The sequence below is a fragment of the Sus scrofa genome, chromosome 2, assembly GCF_054392235.1.
Source record: "Sus scrofa isolate SSC_HxYL_T2T_F1_AM1 chromosome 2, Sscrofa_HxYL_maternal_Yorkshire_Landrace_v2.0, whole genome shotgun sequence".
Lineage (NCBI taxonomy): Eukaryota > Metazoa > Chordata > Mammalia > Artiodactyla > Suidae > Sus > Sus scrofa.
Genome location: NC_139384.1, coordinates 74,635,762 through 74,660,461, shown reverse-complemented (window position 1 = coordinate 74,660,461; position 24,700 = coordinate 74,635,762). Strand labels below are relative to the sequence as shown.

The following is a 24,700-nucleotide window of genomic DNA, read 5'->3' as shown; positions in this document are numbered from 1 at the left end:
ACCTAGCTAGAACTAGAAGTCTGAGTAAGGGGGCTTTTCCTCCTGCCTGACCACCTGTCCCAGTCTTGAGCTGGGACATTTTTTTCCCCTTCAGACTTGAACTGAAACATCAGCTTTTCTTGGGTCTCAGGCTTCTGATTCAAACTGGAAATACACCATTAGCTCTTCTGGACCTCCAGCTTGTTGACTGCAGGGACCTGTCAGTCAATTCCTTATAACAGATGTCTATATCTATGTCTCCCCTTTCTTCTGTTTCTCTGGAGAACCATGAGTGATACAGCAAGGTTTCCATTTTGCCCGTGTCATTTAACACTGCGGTGCTGGGATTTGAACTTGTGCCTCTGAAGCAACCAGAGGATTGAACCCATGCCTCTGAAGCAGCCAGAGCCACCACAAATTCTTAACCCACTGTGTCATAGTGGGGGCTCTCTTTTCTTACCTTTTTTTTTTCTTTTCTTTCTATGGCCACACCTGTGGCATACAGAAGCTTCCAGGCCAGGGGTCAAATCAGAGCTGTAGCTGAGGCCCATGTCACAGCCACCACAACACTGCAACACTGAATCACCTCTGTGACCTATGCTGCAGCTTGCGGCAACTCAAGATCCTTAACCCACTGAGTGAGGCCAGGAATTGAACCCTCATCCTCATAGAAACTATGTTGTATCCTTAACCCACTGAGCCACAACAGGAACCTATATTTTAATATTATTATATACATTATGTATGACATATAGCACACATGAGATATATAGTATGCACCTCCATTTGCTCATTTTGAAACTTGTAAGTATTTGTTACCTGACTAGGTTCCAGGACTCAGCTTCCACTCACCTCTTTTGTGTCTTTGGTTTTATTTGAGGGGGTGATTTCTGAAAAAGACATCAAGGGAAGTTACTGTTGGAACCGAAAGTGAAAGCCTGAAGAGGTCAGCAGGTAAGGTGGGTAACTTTGCATCTATAAGGTCTGAACTCATATTCTTAATGTTCAATGAAAAGGTCATTTGCTCTTTTGGGAGATCAGCATTCGAGTTCCTTGTTGTGCAGTAGAGCATTGTTTTTCAGCTTACAGTGATTTTCTTCTAAGGGACTTTGGAAATGGCTGGAGACATTTTGGTGGTCATGACTTAGAGTGCTACTCTAGTGTGTGGAGGTCTGGGAAGCTGCTCAACACACTATAATGCAAGCTGCTCAACACACTATAATGCACAGAATAATTTTGGACCACAAATCATTGTTAGATCCCAAATGTCAATATTGCTGTGGTAGCGATACCTTGGCTTAGAGAAAGAAAAAAATTGTAAACTCTAAATATATATATATTTTTTGGTCTTTTGTCTTTATAGGGTCACACGTGTGGCATATGGAGATTCCCAGGCTAGGGGTCTAATCGGAGCTATAGCTGCTGGCCTACAACAGAGCTACAGCAACATCAGATCTGAGCCACGTCTGCGACCTACACCAGAGCTCATGGCAACACCAAATCCTTAACCCACTGAGCGAGGCCAGGGATTGAACCTGTAACCTCATGGTTCCTAGTCGGATTCGTTTCCACTGCACCACAATGGGAACTCCTAAATTCTTTAATTTAGTCATGTCTGGACATTATAACTGAAATGGCTGCAGAAACAGAAAATTAGATGCTTCAGGTTTTAAAGTTCAGCCTGGCTTAGAATTACAACTGAAACAGAAATGTCAGTTTATGATCATCAGCTATTAAGGAGAATTTTGTGTGTTGCTTCTTGTACTTTGTGAGGACAGCCATCTTATCTATTTTAGAAAGAGGAGAAAAGGCTAGCAAATGTTTGCATTCCTGTTCCCATCATACTGAGCTTAAATCTATACTTATTCTGTGTCTTGGTTTTCTGCTGAGTCTATTTGTTAAAAAGAGCAAAGAGTTTTCCTATACTATCAAAGATTTTGTCTTAAGAGTTCAAGAACTTGGACTTACAACCTTGAATTCAGAAAGTGCTTGTTATTAGAAACCACATTTGTTGTAGAAAAACGTGCTTTTGGCTGAAGACTGCATACTTTCTTTGTGTGAGGGGTTTCTTGGACCTACCGGCCTTGGCAATAACTAATCCCAATGGACCCAGTCCATCTGAATGAGCTCTTAAAATTAGGAAGGGTCTTAAAATTAGGAAAATAACTAAAGTCATTTCTCTTTCTTGTAAAATAAGGTGAATTTAATAGATTAATATCACAACCCAGGTAGAATCTCAGTCTGTTTATATGTTGTCGACAGAGGTGCCCATTGCCTAGTAAAATACCAGTTCACTTTGGGTTCAATCATACTCATTCATTCATTCACTAATTAATTCATTCAACTCTTTGTTGATTATCTGGATTAGTGGTGGACTTATGGCACAGCAATCCCTTTCTACCTACCTGGTGCTTGTTACTTTCACCCTCCCCACCTGGATCCCAGTCTCAGATTTGGAGCCCATGGAGCTGCAAGACCCTGGTGTGGGCTCCAGCTTGAGACTTGGGGAAATACAGGAACATGGGCTTAAATTTTGCAGGAGCACCTCCCATTGGTAGAAAACATACTCTTGGTATTAAAGAGCTACCTGAACTTTCCCAGACCTTTCCATCTGAAGCGGGGGTTTTAACCTATTTGGTTTTCCTGAGAATCAGATGAAACACTAGCAACATTAGCAAACACTTACAGGCATGGCACTAAGTGCTTTAAATGGTACCTAGTCCCTTCTCTTTGAGGCATGGATGTATGAGGATATGATGTTTGAAGCTGTGGCAGCCAATTTGGAATCATGAGTAAAGCCAACAGAGACCAACCCGGAGCTCTTCTATGAAGATGCTACATTAGCAAAGTGAGAAAGTATCTACGTCTGGATTTCTTGTTACATGAGATTTGTTGATAATCCCTATTGATGAATCATTTACAGTCAGGTATAATATTACTTAAAACCAAAATCATTATAACAGTACAGGGTTAGTGTGAGAAGGATGAGAGGACTTTGGGACACCTTCAGCCAGCTTCTCCCATAACATTATCAATTATCTTTTCTCTACTCCCCAGATGGAGTCATCAACTATAAACCTTGGCTCAGACACAAACCCAGTGACAAAACCAACAATTAAAAGGAAAATTGAGGAGTTCCCATCGTGGCACAACAGAAACAAATCTGACTAGGAACCATGAGGTTGTGGGTTCGATCCCTGGCCTTGCTCAGTGGGTTAAGGATCCGGTGTTCCCATGAGCTGTGGTGTAGGTTGCAGACGTGGCTCAGATCTGGCGTTGCTGTGGCTGTGGTGTAGGTCAGCAGCTATAGCTCTGATTAGACCCCTGGCCTGGGAACCTCCATATGCTGCGGGTGTGGCCCTAAAAAGATAGAAGGCAAAAGACAAAAAAAAAAAAAAAAAAAAAAAGAAAAGGAAAATTGAGACTCTACGTAGGGGAGGGTAAAAATGGAATAGACAGAATTTGAGAGCATGGAGGTAGAAACGGATTCACAGGGAAATTTCCTATCTTGAAGAAAGCTATCATGAGAACCATCAATCATATTTAATCTACACAGTCTTACCTGTCTCCCACCTTAACTTATATTTATAAGCAGAAGAATTCATTTTCTTGGGAACGAGTGGCCGTCAGTTTGCCTTCAGATTTTACTTTTTGCATGTTCTGTTCTGTTTCTAAGCAAGCTCTATTTGCCAAGATCTTTTACCCTGTGGCTTCCTTATATGTTTAGCCAATGGGAAATACTGATAGAATACTGGAGAACAGAGGAAGGAAGGAACCAGAATATTAATCACCTGTCCCATCTCCAGCATTAGTTGTGTATCTTCCAAATTTCTAGCTCTCATTAGATGGACCCAGATCTTGGGTCCTGGTTATACCAGTTCCTCTCTTGTCCTCCTAGGTTTAGGATGATGTGGATTTCTGCTATTGCTAATCTCTGGGTTGCCTCACTATTCCTTCTTTTGATGTCTCAGCTCTCCCTTCACCAGCACCAATTCTCTATATGGAATTACTTATTTTTAAAAGACTTAGCATGTGTTTCTATTTTCCAAGCTGGATTTTGGCTGATAAAGAGGGACAACTCATCATCATCATTATTTTTTTGCTACAGAAAAGAAATTCTTTGTCCCTTTTATGGCTTCCCTGAGACCCATGTTGCCATGCAGAAAGTGGCTACTAGTGTGGGCTTTCAGTATAGGCTGACCCAAGTTAAAAATTATCTTGTCAGCTGGCTGACTGTTGGCAAGTTACTTAACTTTGGGTACTTCGGTTTCTTTTTTTTGTTTGGTTTTTCTTTTTTGCTTTTTAGGGCTGCACCTGCAGCATATGGAGGTTCCCAGGCCAGGGGTCCAATAGGAACTACAGCTGCCGGCCTACACCACAGCCACAGAAACATGGGATCCAAGCCTCGTCTGCAACCTACACCACAGCTCATGGCAACACCAGATCCTTAGCCCACTGAGAAAAGCCAGGGATAGAACCTGCAACCTCATGGTTCCTAGTCGGATTTGTTTCCACTGTGCCATGAGGGGAACTCCCAGTTTCTTTATCTATGTATCTTTGTATCTATCCATGTATCTATGTATCTATGTATTCATGTATCTATGTATCTACATATCTATCTATCTATCTATCTATCTATCTATCTATCTATCTATCTATCTATTTATCTATCTATGTAGAGAGAGTACTGTAATAACAGTGCTTACTTCATGTAATTATTGCAAATGAAGTTCTGAATGTAAAGCACTTAGTGTAGTACCTGGCACATAGTACAGTTGAAGTTAATATAATTTATCAATATTATTGTTTCTCCACTAATTGATTTCTTCGAATTTAGCTTTTTTTTTTTTTTTTTACTTTTTGGCCACTCCTGGGCCAGGGATCGAACCTGTGCCACAGTAGTGACCTGAGACACAGAAGTAACAATGTTGGATCCTTAATCCACTAGGCCACCAGGGTACTCCTAGAGTTTAGCTTTAAAGATTCTTTCTTCATGGATGGTCTGCCAAATTCCTTATATTTCTTACGTATAGACTTTCCCCATCTATATGATTTCTATGATAGTGATCATGCTTATCCAACATGGCATTTCTCCCTGGGCATAGATCCAAGAGTGGGCATATGACTCAAACTGGACCAATTTGTACATTTCCAAAGAATTTGCTATTATGTCCAAGAGAGATTCAATTGATCCTTCTCTGGGTGGTTTGATCAATAACAATGGTAAGATTTAGAGCTATTGGTGGCCATATTTCCTGTCCTGTAGACTAGGGAACTGAGAAAGCCAGTTTGCAATGAGAGAAGAAAAGAGAAAATAGAGAGTTTGAGAGACTGGGGTACCCTGAGGGTAATGGGTCTCCAGCTTCAGGTCATTCCAGAATCTCCGTTGTATATAGACATATCCATGCATCCTTCTCATAAACTCATCTTTTCTGCTTAGGTTAGCCTGAGTGGATTTCTCTATTTTGAAATTCAAAGATTCCTGTCTCAATCGCCACTCTGTCACCTCCATCTCCAAAATTCACTTACCTTCTTTTTTTTATTGGATCAAAAACTGAATTAAATTTCTTATTAGAGTATAGTTGATTTACAGTGTTGGGTCAATTTCTGCTATACAGCATAGTGACCCAGTCATACATATAGGTACTTTATTTTCTCGTACAATCTTCCATCATGTTCGATCACAAGTGATTGGATATAGTTCCCTGTGCTGTACAGTAAGACCCCATTGCTTATCCATTCTAAATATAATAGTTTGCATCTACTAAGACCAAAGTGCCCATCCATCCCACTTCCTCATCCCTCCCCCTGGCAACCACATCACTTGCCTTCTTAACCCCATTATCCCTCTAAACTTCTTTTTTTCCTTTTCTCCTCTTCTTTCCATCACCCATTTCCCTCCAGAAAACAGACACATACTGGCCCCACCACAAATATATATTTTCTGATGTTAGACTCAATTAAAAATCATGAAGAGAGACAAAAAGACAAGAATTTTCTTACTCTGACAAGTGTTCTCACTGGAATTACTGAATTTTTCATCCCCAGAGAGGAGTCTATACCCAGTGATACAGTGACAGTAGAAACTTCCTTCCGTATTCTGACATTTAGCATTCACTCCACAATATATATTAATGGGTGGTTTACATTCATCAATATCTGGAACACAAAGGAGAGAGTTGGTCATTCATTTGACAAAGATTTATTGAGCATCTGCTCTGTGTCAGAAACTATACCTTTTGCCCAGGGTCCAACCTGACTTTCTAAGACAACTCAGTTAAAGTAATGATTGTCTTTTGTTCTTTCTTTTCTTTGTTGACTTTGACTGAGGCAGACATCAAGACAAGGATTCAAGTGCAAGACATCAAGACAAGGATTCAAGTGCAAGTGCTTTATCTGGGAGATAATCCCAGAAAACACTGGAAGGGAAGTAGTGAAACACAACAGGTAAGGGAAGGCAGAAAATAAAGGGAGTATTGGCAAGCGAGTTTCCACTGTGGGGAACTTCAATTCCCCTGGAAACCTCTGGGAGGAAGTATAGAGCATGTTCTTCAAGTAACCATACTTGAGGGTGAGGGTGTGAGGTACTTACCTGCTAAATCTCATCATTTATTGGTAGAGGAGTGTTCCCAGAGAGTGTTAACTCCCTGGTACTTCCATTAGTCCTGAGTGTGGGATTAGTGGTCTCCAGGAGCCAGAGAAAGCCTCAGACTTGGTGTGAAAAGGAATGGAAAATGCCAAGGGCATATAAATGGGGTGCTGGCCATGTCTGCTGTTATGGATTGGATGCTTGTATTCCCCCTGCAATTCATATGTTGAAGCCCTAACTCCCAGTATGGTTGTATTTGGAAACGGGTCTCTTAGGAGGTATCTGAGATTAAATGAGATCATAAGAATGGGGCTCTGATTTGATAGGATTAGTGAATTTATAAGAAGAGACAAGAGAGTTCTTCCCCAAAACACTGCCACTGCCTTTATGCATTAAGGAAAGACCATGTGAAGATACAGCAAGAAAGCAGATCTCCTTAGCAATGGAATTGCCAACACCTTGATCATGGAATTTCGGCTGAGTAAAAACTTTCCTCTTTCCTCATCTTCCTGCTGGGTTACAGCTCTAACAAGATAGGCTGAAAAAAAGCGGGATGTTAGGTGGGGAAAGAGGAGAGTTATACACCCTATATATACACCCTATATATACACCAATTATATACCCTACTCCCAACTGTAGGCTTCCAATCAGGGGGGAGCTTGATCTAGGGCAGGGGAAAAACCTAATAATTAACTCAAGTCTGGGGTATTTATTCTTCCCTAGGATTGGACATTTAAATTATTGAGTTGAGATTAAACCTTGTATCTTAGGTGATCACATGACTTTATGTTAGAAAAGTTTCTGCCCAAGCTTTTATTCTTTCTTTGCTGTGGCTTCAGTGCATAATCTCTCTCCTTAAAAAAATTGCAAAAGAAATTGCACAATACTTTATGATTCATGAAGTAGGTCACATATATTAACCTTATTCAATCCCCCTACTATCCTCATGAATTCAGTATTACTATCCTCACATTACGGAGGAGAAAATTGAGACTTGGCTAGGTTCTGGAAGAGCCTATTTTTCTGATTCCATAAAAACAATTATTTCTGGGTGAAGTTCGAGTTGGCAGAGCCTTCAGCATTGCACATTGCTGTTACGTCCTCATGATCCTTACGCTGCCTTCCTTTCACTTCTACCTCTGGGGGATTTGAAAATCACCCCTTTACCTTTACAAGTCTCCAAGGGGAAAGTGAAGTATATCTGTCCAGATTCAGACTTGTATCCGTGGCTGCAGGTACAGTAAGTGCCATTGACACAGTAAGCATTTTGGGGGCACGGATGACAGGTCCCTGCAAGAAGAAGAGATGCAGGTCAGATGTCACCAGGGTCAAAATTCTCCTGTTATTTTTTTTAAATTTAATTTTATTGGAGTATGGTTGATTTGCAATGTTGCCTTAGTTTCAGGTGTACAGCAAATTGAATCAGTCATACATATAAATATATCCATTCTTTTCCCCCATATAAGTTATTACAAGTTACTGAGTAGATTTCCCTGTGCTACACAGTATGTTCTCGTTAATCATCTATTTTACACAGTAGTGTGTATATGTTATTCCCACCCTCCCCCAATGCTTTCCCCTGTGGTAACCATAAGATTGATTTTGAAATCTGTGAGTTTGTTTCTCTTTCATAAATAAGTTCTTGTATCACTTTTATTAGATTCCAGATATAAGTGATATAAGATATTTTTCTTACTCTGTCTGACTTTGCTTACTATGATAGTCTCAGTGTCGATCCATATTGCTGCAAATGGTTTTTTTTTTTTGGCTTTTTAGGGCCGCACCCGTGGCATATGGAGGTTCCCAGGCTAGGGGTCTAATTGGAGCTGTAGCTGCCGGCCTACTCCACAGCCACAGCCACGCGGGATCTGAGCCACATCTGTGGCCTACGCCACAGCTCACGGCAACGCCGGATCCTTAACCCACTGAGCAAGGCCAGGGATCGAACCTCATTGTTCCTAGTTGGATTCGTTAATCACTGAGCCATGATGGGAACTCCTGCAAATGGTTTTATTTCATTCTTTTTTATGCCTGAGTAATATTCCATGTGTATATGTACCACATCTTCTTTATCTATTTCTCAGTCAATGGACATTTATGTTGCTTTCATGTCTTGGCTATTGCAAATAGTGCTGCAATGAACATTGGGCTGAATTTACCTTTTCAAATTAGAGTTTTCTCTGGATATATGCCCAGAACAGGTTAACTTTAATCCCTTGGAGAACTCACAAGATTTTGAGTCAGCAAGCCTAGGGTGGAGCCTGAGGTTCTACATTTCCAGGCAAAAACCAAGGAATGCATTCTGAGTAACCAGGATCCACACATTGCCTGCCATCATGTTCCCAGCCTCCATTCCCCATGAACTCTGAATAGAACCCAGATTTCACCACTAGAGCTGAAGCTTGAGATAGTTCCTCAGCACCATTATTTCCATTCATTTTCAAGAGACCTCAGATTAAGATCTTTAGTGATCTCTGTCTAAGTGAAGTTATACATGGAGTCACAAAGATAACATGTACCCTTATCAGAAGATAAGTCCTGTGGTACCCTACAAATTCAAAGTTTTATAACCATAGCTGACCCTTATTATGTGCCAGGCACTGTTCAAAGCATTTTATATGTATTAATTCACTTACTCCTCACAATAGCCCATTTTACATATGAGGGAATTGAGGCATGGAGATGTTAGGACACCTGCAAAAGACACACAGGTAGTAAGCGGTTGAGCCAGAGTCAAACCCGTTGTACAACTCATTCTCCTTTTATACATTCTGCAATGATCTTGAGAATAGCACAATTATATTGCATTTAAATGTATTAAAATTAACTTAATGCCAACTCAGCCCTTTATCATGCATAGGAATCACACTTTTTTCTATAGCTTGAGTTTAGTATCTCCAATTTTTTTTTGTCTTTTTGCCATTTCTTGGGCCACTCCCATGGCACATGGAGATTCCCAGGCTAGGGGTCTAATTGGAGCTGTAGCCGCCAGCCTACGCCAGAGCCACAGTAACGCGGGATCCGAGCTGCATCTGTGACCTACACCACAGGTCACAGCAATGCCAGATCCGTAACCCACTGAGCAAGGCCAGGGATCAAACCTGCAACCCCATGGTTCCTAGTTGGAATCATTAACCATGATGGAAAGTCCTAGTATCTCTAATTTTTTAATGTACTGACAGCACACAAAAGGAAAAAGGTGCAGTTTCCTCAGCTTGGAGGCAAAACCAAATAATAACAGGAGAGTGTTCTAATTTTATTTCTATACATGTAGCTGTCCATTTTCCCCAGCACCACTTGTTGAAGAGACTGTCTTTCCTCCACTATATGTTCTTGCCTCCCTTGTCATAGATTAGTTGACCATAGGTGCTAGGGTTTATTTCTGGGCTTTCTATCCTGTTCCACTGATCTGTACTTCTCTTTTGTGTTAGGACCATACTCTTCAATGACTGTAGCTTTGCGTATAGTCTGAAGTCAGGAAGCCTGATTCCTCCAGTCTGTTTTTATTTTTCAAAATTGCTTTAGCTATTCAGAGTCTTTTGTGTTTCCATATAAATATTTAAATGTTTTGTTCTAGTTCTGTGAGGAATGTCATTGGTAACTTGACAGGGATTGCATTGAACTTGATTGTAGATTGCCTTGGGTAGTATTGTCAACATCACTAATTATTAGAGAAATGCAAGTCAAAAACTACAGAGGTATCACCTCACACCTGTCAAATGGCCATCATCAAAATGTTTATAAACAATAAATGCTGGAGATGATGTGGAGAAATGGGAATCCTTCTACTCTGTTGATAGGAATGTAAATTGGTTCAACCACTATGGAGGACAGTATGGCATTTCCTTTAAAAACTAATTATAGAACTACCAAATGATCCAGCAATTCCACTCCTGGGCATATATATAAAGAAAACTCTAATTTTAGAAGATACATGAGGAGGTCCTGTTGTGGCTCAGTGGTTTAAGAACCCAACTAGTATCCATGAGGATATGGTTGAATCCCTGGCCTCGATCAGTGGGTTAAGGATCCTTCATTGCCACAAGCTACAGCATAGGTTACAGACTTAACTCAGATCTGTCGCTGTTGTGGCTGTAGTGCAGGCCTGCAGCTTCAGCTCTTATTCTACCTCTAGCTCAGGGAACTTCCATAGGCCATGGTTGAGGCCCTAAACAGAAAAACGAAAAGAAAAGAAAAGAAAAGATAATGAACCTAATGTTCATTGTAGCATTATTTGCAATAGCCAAGACATGGAAGCAACCTAAATGTCCATTGATTGAGAAATGGGTAAAGAAGATGTGGTACATATATACAATAGAATAATACTCAGCCATAAAAAAGTATGAAATAATGCCATTTTCAGCAACATGGATGGACCTTGAGATTATCATACTGAGTGAAGTAAGTCAAACAAAAACAAATATCATATATGACTTATATGTGGAATCTAATAAAAATGACACAAAGAACTTTTTTTTTTGTATTTATTGCCAATTTTAAACTTGTTTTCCAGTTGATTCTATGTTTCTCTTTTGTTCCTTTCTTTTTTTGGTTTGATGATTTCCATTTATTTTATGCGTGTGCATTTTTTATTTTTTATTTTTTGTGAATGTAATATTTGGTTTTGATTAGTGGTTGCCCTGTTTTTTAATTATTTTAATCCCTTCCTATATCTGCTTGCTTTAGCCTGATAGTCATATAGGCTCAAACACATTATTAAAAAAAAGTCTAGATTTTCTTACTTTCCTTCCCCACATTCTATCATTTTGAAGTCCTTTTTTTTTTTTTAATATTTTCATGTTTGTCCTTTTACTGTTCCTTGTGTTTATCATTATTTTTACAGTAGTTTTTCTTTTTCTTTTTTATTTTTTTAACCTTTTAGACCTGTATACTGGGTTATTTAAGCGATTTCTGTCCAATTTTGATTTACTCGATCCTATTTCTTCTTACTTCTTTTTATTTAGAGAAGCCCTCTGTATTTATTTTAGAGTGGGTTAATATTGCGGTACTCTTTTAGCTTTTGTTTGTTGGAGAAATTCTTTATTTCTCCTTCTATTTTAAATGATATTCTTGCTAGGTAGAGTATTCTAGGCTGCAAATTTTTTCCTTTTAGAACTCTGAATATATGTTGCCACTTTTTTTCTGGCCTGTAGTGTTTCTGTAGAGAAATCAGCTGATAGCCTTATGTGTGGGGGGGTCCCTTATAATTAATGCTTTATGTTTCTCTTTCTGCCTTTAGAATCCTCTCTTTAGCTTTAACTTTTGCCATTTTTATTACAATATGTCTTGGTGTGGGCCTGTTTGGGTTCAACTTGTTCAGGGTCTTCTATACTTCCTGCATCCTGATATCTGTTTCCTTTAGATTTGGAAAGTTTTCAGCCATAATTTCTTCAAATATATTTTCAATCCCCTTTTCTGTTTCTTCTTCTTCTGGAATTCCTATTATGTGTAGATTGGTCTGCTTTATATTGTCCCATAGATTTCTTATATTGCTTTTGTGTTTTTTCATTTGGTTTTCTGTCTGCTGTCCTGATTGGATGTTTTCCATTCTATCTTCCAAGTAACTAATTTGTTCCTCTGCATTATTCAGTCTGCTCTTTAATGCCTTTAGCTCAGTTTGTGTCTGAAAAATGAATTTTCTAATTATTCTTGATTCCTCATATTTTCTAGTGCGGGGAGCTGAGAAGATGCAGGGACTTGAAAAAAGGACCTTGCCTGACAGCAGAGAAACCTGAAGGCAGGTTCCTAACCAAGAAAGAGAGCTCACCTGAGCGGTACAAGCCGAAGGTGGGCTTCTGGTCAGGATAAACGCCTGCCTGAAAGGTGCAAAACCGAGGGCAGGCTAAAGCCTGCCTGTATGGTACAAGCCGAGGGCAGGCCTCAGGTTTCACAGCTCTCATTTTGATGTTGATGGGGAAGAATTGGTGCTTTCCTGGGAAAACAATTTCCATGTTTGTGCCAGAGAACATGGATTGTATCTCTGGTGACCTAGTCTTTCCTGCTGTTTTTTTATTCAGTTTTCCTCAGTCTTTCCTGATCATTTGCTTATTATTCTTATTTTCCTGTGGCGATTTGTGGTTTAACAAAATTACAACAATAATATAATAAAAATTTCATACTGAAGGACTTTCCCTATTTAAATCCAACTTAGTTAACACATAGTGTTTATCTACTAACTAGTTATACAGTAAACTTTAGACTTAGGATTTTAATGAGGTTCATAGAAGTTAGATATATATTATTCTTGACCAAAAGACACCTAGCTATGAGTTATAGAAGCTTTTAAGTGATAGCTAGTTAAGTCGGTTTATATTTTCTTTTGCTTTCTTTTTTTTTTTTTTTTTTTGTCTTTTTACCATTTCTTGGGCTGCTCTTGTGGCATATGGAGGTTCCCAGGCTAGGGGTCCAATTGGATCTGTAGCCACCGGCCTACACCAGAGCCACAGCAACGCGGGATCCGAGCCTCGTCTGCGACCTACACCACAACTCACGGCAACGCTGGATCGTTAACCCACTGAGCAAGGGCAGGGAATGAACCCTCAACCTCATGGTTCCTAGTCAGATTCGTTAACCACTGCGCCACGTTGGGAACTCCGGTTTATATTTTCTTACACTGTCTCCCTGCCATAACGCTTTAAAGATAAGCACCAGTCTAAAAACAAGATTTGTAAATGCCAAATTCTTGTGTCTGTGACCTCTTCAACTTGTGGAGACTGGCTGGCCATGGGATGATTTGTACTGAATTTCCTCCTTTCCACATGATGTATTGTACCCAATTGCCTTTAAATTGTACTCACTAAATTTAGTTAAGACAAAGATCTTAGAACGTGATGTATAGCTGCTGTACCATGTAAAATTTAACCGATGTACTTTTAACACTATGATGTAATCTGTAGTTAGAAACTGTCTATATAATCAACCACTTATGTCGATAAAATTTGAGCAGTCCAGTGCCCTGAAAGAAGGGAAAAAGAGGCTGTCTCTGTTGCAAAAGCCTTTGCGTGTCCCTCTCCTTCAGGAAAAGTGTACACTCCCTGGCCGCCGGAGCTGGCCTCCGGCATTCTAGTTCCTTTCTAAAGTAATCTGCATTACTGTTTATATCTGCTCTTAATGCCTTGATATTCAGCCTTAATTCCTTCAGTATTTTCACTTTCTTCCTTTTGAACTTAAGTGTCCATCTGATTGCAGAGGTCTGTTTCATTGTTTGCTGCTTTAGGTGAATTCTCCTTCTCTTTTAACTGGAAATGGTTCCTGAGCTTCTTCATCTTGCTTATATTTTTCTTTTTCTGTGAGTTTAAGGGAACAAAAGTGTAGTCTTGGAGGGATATTTCTATGCAAGGGCACCCCTTTGTATTTTGTGGAGGATTACTATTTATTTTTGACATAGGAGTTTGGATATTTGCTGTCTCTTTCTTTGGTGTGAGCAGACTGTTATTCCCAGGGTGCTGAGTGTGTTTCCAGGGAGAAGAAGGCAATGGTTAGGGTTAGTAGTCAGTGCCTGGTTGCTGGGCTCTTGACAGTAGCAAGGACTTGCAGGAAGGTGGTGCAGGCTACTCCTAGTTGCAAGGCCCTGGGGAGTGGTCATGAGGCTTAAGCAGATTTAGGAGGTGCCCAGAGCATTTGGCAGTGGCAGTTCAGGGTGGGTGTGTTCCCAGGAGAGTGAGAACAACAGATGGTGTTCAGTCGCAATGTCCTCCTCTGTGGTGCCCTTTGAGGTGATTGGGGCTGCAAGTGGTGCCTGTTCATGGATCCCTAGTGGTGGCATGCCATGCCCACATCTGGAGTCAGAGATAACTGCAGTGGTTTGCCCTAACATCAGCAGACCATGCAAGAAGCACCCTGTCCTGCTTAGCCCACACAGGAGGTATGCACAGGCTGCTTCTAGTTGCAGGGTCCTGGGAAGGGACAGTGATCAAGCTTCTGGGCACTACCTTGGGTGTTTGGCAGTGGCAGCAGCAGGGTGGGTGTGTTCCAGGGGAGTGAGAGCAACAATGGGTGGTGCTCAGTTGCAGTGCCCTCTTTTTTGTCGACCTTGGAGGTGACTGGGGCTGCAGATGGAGCCTGTTTACAGACCCCCTAGTGGTGGCAGGCCACATCCCCCTCTGGTTTTCTGAGATGACTGCTGTGGTTTGTCCCTGCTGACTCCAGAGCCTGAGTCTCAGCACCCAGCCCCCACCTGAGCATCTCAGGCTGTGGTGTCCTGGGCAGTGGTGCAGATGATCCCTGTGGCTCTCTCTCTGCTTAGCCCTCCTCAGTCCAGCTGCTGCACTTTTCTTGGTGACTTTGAGGTTCCTCCATCTCAGCTGCTTTCTCCATCGCTTAGGGTGTGGGTCCCCAGGGTGTGGGTTCCTTTTCTTTTTCATAGCTCCCTCTCATGAATGCTAGTCTAGACCTGATTCCTTTTTTCTCTCTCTCTCTCTTTTTTTCTTTTCTTCTACCCAGTTATGTGGAGGGTTTCTTCCCCTTTTTGGAGGTTTGAATTCTTCTGCCAGCGTTCAGTAGATGTTCTGTGTGAATAGTTCTACATGTAGATGTGTTTTTTTGATGTATTTGGGGGGGAAGGTGAACGCTACATCTTACTCCTCCACCATCTTGATTCTTCCTCCAAATAACTTATTTATAACAGAAACAAACTCACAGATTCAAAACCAAACTTATGGTTAAGATAGGAGGACCACAGGGGCTGGGGAGGTAGGAATTAGGAGGATGGGAATAACGTACACACTACTGTATAAAACAGATGACTAATGAGAACCTACTGTATAGCTTAGAGAAATCTACTCTGTAACTTGTAATAACCTATGTGGGAAAAAAGAAAGACTCACTTTGCTGTACACCTGAAACTGATACAACATTTTAAGTCAACTATACTCCAATAAAATAAAAAAAGTTAAGCCGAAATGATCTTTTTCATATTTCGTTGACTTGATCATGATTAGAATGAAAAGGTTACCATCATGCTCTCTCTCCCCACCAGAATGTTTACTTCATGAGATTTTCAGTGTTTTGTTTTATTTTATTTTTTAAAGAATCATTGGCTTGCCTTTAATTAGACTTAACATTTATGCTTTTACATGTGGAATCAATCAGAAGGCAAGGGTGTAGGGGAGTAATTTTCTAAATACTTCTTATAAACTCAAATTATTCTTTGGCATAAAGTAGGCTTTTATATTCACAAGGTTATATATGAGTTACAAAATATTTTTCTGTGTATTCCTCCATTCAATCTGGGCTGTCACAATTAGACCAGACACATTTTTCTTGCATCTGTAGTGGTAACCTTAGTAACAGTTAGTAACCACTCTAGGGCTGTCAAATAGATGCATGACTTTGTGTGTTTTAGTCACTATTCGACATCGGGCTCATTGTGGTTTCCAAAACCAAATAAATAGGACTTCCCATTGTGGCACAGTTGGTTAGGGATCAGATGTTGTCTCTGTGAGGGTGTGGGTTTGATCCCTGGCCTCGGTGAGTGGGTTAAGGATCTGGCATTGTCACAAGCTGTGGGGTATGTCAAAGATGTGGCTTGGATCCAGTGTTGCTGTGGCTGTGGCACAGGCCTCAGCTGATGCTCTGATTCAACCTCTAGCCCAGGAACTTCCATATGTTACAGGTTTGGCTAGTAAAAGAAAAAAAATCATCAGATAAATAGACAAATAACAATACAATAAAAAGATAACTTGAGATATCCAAATTTGATGAAATGAATTAAAAAGAATTATAGGACTAAGACTGCATGAGTTCTTTTCCTGAAGTAGCCTCCTCTCTCCCAGTTGGTTGGAGGATGTGAGTGGTCCCAGTTGTATTGTTAGTCTACACTCTCCTTGATCTCTGGCTATGGAAAAGTCTGGGTTTGAGCACTCACCTGTGGTTTTCCGAGCCACAGCTCCTGACAAGCTTAGCAGAAAGCAGAGTCCTGGAACAGGGAAGCAGAAGAGAGACACATGAAACAATTGAGGAATTCTCCAACGGCTGAGTATCAGTTATCAATTGATGGATGAATAACAAAGCATCACAAAATGTAGTTGACTTAAGAAACAACATCCATTTTATTATCTCTCATGGTTTCTGTGATTTGGGAACCTGGGGAAGGGTTGCCTGGGTGTTCTGGCTTGGGGTTTCTTATACAGTTGCAGTTAGTCAGTGGTTGGGCTGGAACTGGCTAGGCATTGCTGTTTCTTCATGTAGTCTCAGGGTCTGAGGTAGTTTGAACTTCCTTCCAACATGGCAGCCTTGGCCAGGCAGCTTCCATGGCACTTCAGAGCTTTAAGCATGAGTGTTCTGAGCTCTAAGCATGAGTGTTCCTGCCAACAAATTTACCTCTCCTTTTAAGCTCCAGTCCAGGAAGTCATGCAGCTCCATTCTACCATATTCCCTCGGTTACAATTAAGTCACAAGACCATTCTGCTTTAACTGCACCAGAACTAGAGTCTTCCTTTTTTTTTTTTTTTTTGCTTTTTAGGGCTGTACCTGCAGCATATGGAAGTTCCCAGGCTAGGAGTCAAATGGGAGCTTCACCTGCTGGTCTATGCCACAGCCAAAGCAATGCGGGATTGGAGTTGTGTCTGCTACCTACACCACAGCTTGAGGCAATGTTGGATCCTTAACATACTGGCCAGGGATTGAACCTGCATCCTCTTGGAAACTTGTCAAGTTGTTTTCCACTGAGTTCAAATGGAACTCCTAGGATCTTCCTCTTGATAGAGGAATGGCAAGATTCTAGAAACAAATCTTAGAAGGGAAGTATTGTTTTCATCTTTTTGGAAAATAAAGGCTGCCTCTATGTGCATGCTGTTAAAGTGCTCTTTTTTCTTCCCCAAACATTCCCAACATCTGGTGTTATCATCAGCCATGTTCCTGCTTCTGCAAAGAAGTGAAGATGTTAGATAGATGGGTAGCTTTTCTGTTGCTTTCTTTTTTTAAAAAATTACATTTTATTTATCTTATTTTTCTTTTTCGGCTGCATCCGTGGCATATGGAAGTTCCTGGGCCAGGGATTAAGATCAAGCCACATCTGTGAACTACACCACAGCTACAGCAACACTGGATCCTTAACTCACTACGCTGAGCCAGGGATGGAACCAGTGCCTCCACAGAGACAAGCCAGATCGTTAACCCACTGTACCACAGTGGGAGCTCCTTTCTTCCTTTCTTAATAAATCTTAAACTGCTTTGATCAATAGTTCTCGTTTTGCCTTCTCGTCATTCTCTTATTACATACTAATGCCAAGAATAATTTGCCCTTTGCCAGTAAAATATTCAAAATATTTAACAACTGGAATGGTGTAGGAATTGATCAATCAGAATGGACATTGGAGACCCTCTCTGAGGCAGCAGGTATTAATCTTTCAGCTGCTGAATTGTAAGGCAGTCAATGGCACCCCAGGTCAGGGTCTGGGCTGGCAGGAATGTCCTGAGAGCTGGTTATGGACAATAATTATTTTCAAATGGTGTGAAAATATTTCATTATGGGCAAACAATATGGCTCTTCTGGTATTTACTGGTTGAAGTTTAGTTCTGGTGACTAGTAATCTTATTTGCAACTTTGGTTACTCCTAAGAAAGTGGGTCCTGCAGATGAATGGATAAAGAAATTGTGGTGAAATGTTATTAACCTTAAAAAATAAGGCAATCCTGCCATTTGCAGCAACATAGATGAACCTAGAGGACATTATGCTAAATGAAATTAAGCCAGACACAAAAGGACACATATTGCATGATTTCACTTACTTGAAATATCTGAAGTAGTCAAATTCATGGAAGCATAGAATAGAATAGTGGTTACCAGGGGTTAGGAGTAGGGAAAAGGAAGAACTATTTTTCTATGGGGATAAAGTTTGTATCATACAAGATAAGTTCTGGAGAACAGCTGTAAAACATCACTACAGTTAACAACTCAGTTCACTTTAACATATATATTAAAAAGATAGGAGTTCCTGTCTTGGTGCAGTGGTTAATGAATCTGACTAAGAACCATGAGATTGTGGGTTGGATCCCTGGCCTTGCTCAGTGGGTTAAGGATCCTGCATTGCCATGGGTTGTGGTGTGGGTCACAGACGCGGCTTGTATCCCGTGTTGCTGTGGCTCTGGCATAGGCCGGTGGCTATAGCTCCAATTGGACCCCTAGCCTGGGAACCTCCATATGCCACGGGAGCGGCTCAAGAAAAGGCAAAAAGACAAAATTAATTAATTAAAAAAAATAAGGATAGAACTCATGTTAATTATTTTTTTTATTTTGTCTTTTTTTTTTTTTTTTTGCTATTTCTTGGACACACAGGTAGTAAGTGGTTGAGCCAGAGTCAAACCCATTGTACAACTCATTCTCCTTTTATACATTCTGCAATGATCTTGAGAATAGCACAATTATATTGCATTTAAATGTATTAAAATTAACTTACTTAATGCCAACTCAGTCCTTTATCATGCATAGGAATCACACTTTTTTCTATAGCTTGAGTTTAGTATCTCCAATTTTTTTTTGTCTTTTTGCCATTTCTTGGGCCACTCCCATGGCATATGGAGGTTCCCAGGCTAGGGGTCCAATCGGAGCCGTAGCCACCAGCCTACGCCAGAGCCACAGTAACGCGGGATCCGAGCTGCATCTGCAACCTACACACCACAGCTCATGGCAACGCCGGATCGTTAACCCGCTGAGCAAGGGCAGGGATCGAACCTGCAACCTCATTGTTCCTAGTCGGATTCGTTAACCACTGCGCCAGACGGGAATCCCTCATGTTAATTATTCTTACCAAAAAAAGAAAAAAAAAAAAAAGAAAGGAAGGAAGGAAATAAGAAAGACTCTTTCACAGAAGAATGCAATGAAAATTTTGGAGGTGATGGATATGCTTAGTACCTTGATTGCGGTAATGATATCCTGGGTGTATGGTGTATGTATGCTTATGTCCAAGTGCATCAAGATGCATGCATTAAATGTGTGCCATTGTTTTGTATGTCAATTACACCTCAATAGAGCTAAAATAAAAAAGAAAGTGGCAGGGGGAGGGGTTCCCTGTTGTGGCTCAGCAGGTTAAGGACCCAACATTGTCCCTGTAAGGATGCAGAGTCGATCCTTGGCCTCGCTCAGTGGGTTAAGGATCTGGAAGATCTCTGTTTACCAAGTTGGATGATGGGTTGGGTTAAGGGTGGACTAGCTGGGTGGAGCTGGATAAACTGATTTCTGTCTATAAAGGACTGGGATTGGATGACTTAGGAGACTGTTTGAGGCTGAGAGTTTGGTGAAGTTGAAGGGGTGTCTTGGTTCCCTTGGGGAGGCGCAGGGGATGTGGCGGCTGTTGATTGTGAAGCAAGACTTGGAGGAAATGGGAATTTCTGGATTAAAATGAAGCATGCCCTCTGATGCAAACACCCCTCCTCCTTGCCTATGACCACACTAGTGAAGTCTCCCTTGAAGAGAGCGGCTCATGTCTTGGGAAGAGGAGTTCCTTGGTGGTAGTAGGGGGATTAGGTCAAGTTATAAGGGCAGACTCCATAACATCTACGGGGAATTGAGCTCTTACTATATGCCAGCTATTGTTCTGAGCATTTTAGGCATGTGTAAAGTAAGTTCAGCTTTGCAACGACTTTAAGAGGTGACTACTATTAATATTATCTCCACTGTGCAGATTAAGAAAACAGGCACAGAGAGGGTAATTAACTCTCTCCAGTTGCCAGGGCTAGTCAGTGGCAGAGCTGAGATGAAACCCAGGCTCTGGATTCCTGCTGCTAACCTACCATCCCACAGGACCTCCCTTTCAGAAATCCCACACGGTGCTGCAGCCAAGGAGGTGCTATTCAGATTATAGACACTGAAGTTGGCATGTTTACTGTGACAGTGGCTTGAGGAAGGGGTGCCTTTTTTTTCCAGAAGATGCTGCTCCCTAGATCTGACTGGAATCTCAAAGTCCAATAGAAGATATGACAGGCTAACTTGGTCATTTGGGGACAATGCAGTGACAACGCCAGATCCTCAACCTGCAGTGCTATAGGAGAAGCCACTTTGGTTATTTTGAGATGAAGGCACTTGAGAGACAGGAGATGTGGGAAGGGCTTTATGACCTACTCTTTTCTACCTAAAAGTCAGCTATAAAATTTCCTGCGAGAAAGGTGCTGTCCCTGTACCAGGATGAGAAGCACATTTTTCCTCCCAGAGACTGGGAATGGAAACTAAAGTGGGCCTGCACAAACACACTTACTAAAATAACCCTGTCTTCCACTAATTTTCCCTCCCATGTATCTCCTAGTCACCTCCTCATAATTTACTGCACCTAGCCCAAACCCCTTTGTCTTGTTTCCTTCACAAATATACCATTTCTTTGTCTAAAAGGTACAAGAGCTTTGTGCTCTTGTCACTTCCTTGGGTCTTCATTTTCTTGTGAGGGCTGCCAGGTACACGTTAAAGTTTAATTAACCCTATATGCTTCTCTCCTATTAATCTGCCTTAGGTCAATGTAATTCTTTTCCCCAGCTGGAGACCCTAAAAGGGTAGAGGAGAATTTGTATTTCTCCTATATGTGAAAGGTAACTTATTCACAGGTCCCAGGGCATTAGGATGATGACATCTTTTGGGGGGCATTATTCATCCTTTTAGGCTCTTATCCTTCCTCAAAGAAATTGCCGGGTCTGTATCATAATCAATTACTTTCATGCAGCATTTAGAATATTTTTGGTGGTCCAACGAATATATCCTCAGCTGGGATGTGAACTGCTTGATGGCAGGATCTTGGCATGTTGAATTTATTTATTTATTTGTCTTTTGTCTTTTTAGGGCCGCACCCACAGCATACGGAGTTTCCCAGGCTAGAGGTCGAATCTGAGCTGTAGTCACCGGCCTATACCACAGCCACAGCAATGCCAGATCCGAGCCTAGTCTGTGACCATAGCTCACGGCAAAGCCGGATCCTTAACCCACTGAGCAAGGCCAGGGATCAAACCCGAAACCTTAGGGTCCCTACTTGGATTCGTTTCTGCTGTGCCATGACGGGAACTCCGGCGTATTGAATTTAAATGTCCCTTTTCCCCACTTTTGTGTAATAATTAATTTGCAGCAGCTACACTAACATTACAGCTGCCCAAATGATGACTAGAACTTGCAGAGGCAACTAGTAAAACATATGGCTGAAAAATATTTCCTGGTTTCTCCTCCTACACCATTAGTGGGAATATAAGTGGTGCAGCTGCTATGGAAAAAAGTATGAAGGTTCCTCAAAAAGCTAACAATAGAGTTTGTTGCCAAGGGGGAGAGGGGGGAGGGGAGAGGGTAGATTGGGAATTTGGGATTAGCAGATGCAAACTACTATACATAGAATGGATAAACTACAAGATCCTAAGGCACAGCACAGGTAACTGTATTCAACACCCTGTGATCAACTATAATGGAAAAGAATATGAAAATAATGTATATATGTATAACTGAATCACTTTGCTGTACAGGAGAAATTAACACAACATTGTAAATCAACTATACTTCAATAAATTAAAAGAAGTATTTCCTGGTTTCCACCATTCAGGCAGTCTGAATACCATCATGTTTCAGCAAGACTGGTCTTCAGGGTCTCCTTCCAGCCCCCCAGAAATTCCATGCTCAGTAATATGGGCATGGGTCTTAAATTAGGATTCTTGGAGAGTCATTAACATGCCAGAACCCCAGAGTTCTAGGGAGCTTTCGAAATCATCAGCTGACTATTTTTGTTAGTGAGGAAACAGGTCCCCAGTGACCAAATACTTCAGACACCAGTTGTGCAAATATGGACAAGTTGCCTAACTTCTCTAAGTTTCCATATGTGAAACAGGGTGACAGCATTGCCTCCCTCCAGGGGTTGGGATAATGACATAAATGAGGGAATGTGTAAAACACAATGTCTGACTGAAATAACTTCATAAATGCTAGCTGCCTCTATTATCATTTTATTTGCATTAGAATTCTATTTTAATTTTTACCTGATGCTCATTCTAAGACAAGGCCTGTTCCATCTAGTGATCCAGGCAGAGAGTGCATGGATAGCTGAAATTCACAAATAATCGATGTTTCCAGGACTCTGCCTGCAGTTGTCCCAAAGCAGGAAACATCTTGTTTGAATTCTCTCATTAAAAGAATTTTTTAGAGATCCTGCTGTGTAGCACTGGGAACTATATCTAGTCACTTATGATGGAGCATGATAATGTGAGAAAAAACAATCTATACATGTAACTGGGTCACCATGCTGTACAGTAGAAAATTGAGAGAATGCCGTAAACTAGCTATAATGAAAAAAATAAAAATCATTATAAAAATAAACATAAAAATAAAACAGAATTTTTTAGCTTTACTGAAGTACAATTGATCTACAAAAAAGTTACACATTCTCTCACTTAAATTTAATTCCACAGATATATATTGGATACCTCTCAAACGTAAGATGTGGAAGGAGCTGCAAAGGTGAGGGGACCTGGCATTGCCTTCAAGTAATTTATATTATTTTGATAGACTTTATTACCTGCCTCTGCAACTAAATAATTCTGAGATTTTGAGCAACCTCTCTGTGATGCCATTTTGCATCTGCAGTGTACAATAATGAATGTAGAAGCAGTCTTACCCTGATACCATGCTAAAGTAGGTGCTCAATATGTGTTAACTATTGTTGATACTGCAATGTCTAATATTGTTATTTGATCTGGAGCTAGAGCATGGAAAAGATTTCAAAGCTGGAGGACCATCTGCACAGAGGTGGTGGTTGAAGCCGTGGGAGCTTGAGATTCCTCAAGGGAGAAGTAGAAAAGAGAAGTAAAAACAAAGACATATTAACAAAGATCTGGAGCCAGGGAGCTTGGGTTCAAATTCTGGCTCTGCCTTTTAAAAGCTAGGTGACCTTGGACAAGGAACATTACCACTCTGTGCCCCAGTTTTCTTATCTGTAGGGTGGGAATAATATTAATATCCACATCATGAGCCTTTTATGAGGATTACATGGGCTAATACACAAAGTTCATAGTGAGTGCTCCAAAATGTTGGTTATTAACACTCAGGAAAGGGAAAAAGGAGGGGAAGAAAGAATAGCAAGAAAGGCAGAGAGAAAGTCGTCAGGGCAGTACTAGGTCTCAGAGGTTATCAAGCAGGAGAGGATATTGATTAGAAAACAAAACCTGTGAAGAGCAAGATGAACAACTCATTGAACTGGAAAATTCATAAGGAAAATTTTAGGGATATCTAAGAGTGTAGTTTGAATATGGTGGCGAGGGAGTAAACAGTCATGCAAGGGGAAAAAGTGTGTGTTCAAATCAGAGCATAAATAAGAAGATAAGGAAAAGAGAATAATTGTTGAACCAAGTAGTTTCTGATATGGGGTAGGTTAAGGCACAGTCATTGTCAAGGTTACACATACCTGGAAGAAGCAATGACCCTCGCATTCCTGGGTGCACGCAATCCTCACCAGCCAGTTCTCAAAGCTCCCTGATGTGCTCCTTCCTAACCACGTTTCCTATCTTAAGGGAATCTCACGAGAATTGGTACATATGTCAGCTGACCTAGGAAACTGCTATCAGAAAAGTGAACTTCTTTGTCTTTCACCATCAGACCATGGTTCTGCTTTTCATTTGTTTGTTTTCTGTAACTTTTCTTATTTTCATATGCTTCCTTTATAGTAGGTTTTCCTAGTTATTGTTGCTTGCCTTTGAGCTTACAGAAGCAATGGATCCTAGGAAAAGAATGTCCTTTACCTACAGAAAATTGTCCGAAGAGCAGGAAGTGACTGTGGGCCAAAATAAACCTTAAATAACCCTGTGGTTTTGAGCTGGGTAAGCCAGGATTTAGAGTATCTCTACTGATATCAAAAGTTTCTGGAAGTGTCACTTTTTACAAGTCTTGGGATCTCCTTTCCCCCAGAATGTGGCACTGACCAGATCTGACTGGAGTCTCAAAGTCTCATAGAAGGTGATGTATTATTTGGTTATTTGGGGCTAGCTAGACCAATTTCAGGATTTAGGAGAAAAGGCCTCTAAATCATTCCTTCTTTCAACAAATATTTATTATTAATAACCAATTTTTAATATTTATTAAATATTAATAACATAATAAATAATAGTAATAATAAATAATAAATCCTGCCACAGTGGCAGGATCTATGCTACCTTCTAGGGATACATCAGTGAACAAAATTTA

At 40.8% G+C, this 24,700-nt stretch overlaps 1 protein-coding gene across 3 annotated transcripts in view; it reads right to left on the bottom strand.

Moving 5' to 3' along the window:
• Positions 1 to 24,027, bottom strand: part of ADGRE3 (adhesion G protein-coupled receptor E3) — a 59,100-nt gene extending 35,073 nt beyond the window's left edge. For 2 of the 3 annotated variants that reach the window (XM_021083689.2, XM_085012634.1), the window contains exons 1-5: positions 23,925 to 24,027; positions 16,434 to 16,484; positions 7,736 to 7,858; positions 5,983 to 6,138; positions 832 to 869 (exon numbers count right to left, since the gene is read on the bottom strand). In XM_021083689.2, the coding sequence (XP_020939348.2) occupies positions 832 to 869; positions 5,983 to 6,138; positions 7,736 to 7,858; positions 16,434 to 16,484; positions 23,925 to 23,949 (393 nt within the window). In that variant the 5' untranslated portion in view covers positions 23,950 to 24,027. Of the gene's footprint in view, positions 1 to 798; positions 870 to 5,982; positions 6,139 to 7,735; positions 7,859 to 16,433; positions 16,485 to 23,924 lie in introns of all 3 variants that reach the window. The other variant, XM_085012635.1, reaches the window with a different exon arrangement.
• Positions 24,028 to 24,700: the final 673 nt, after the last annotated feature.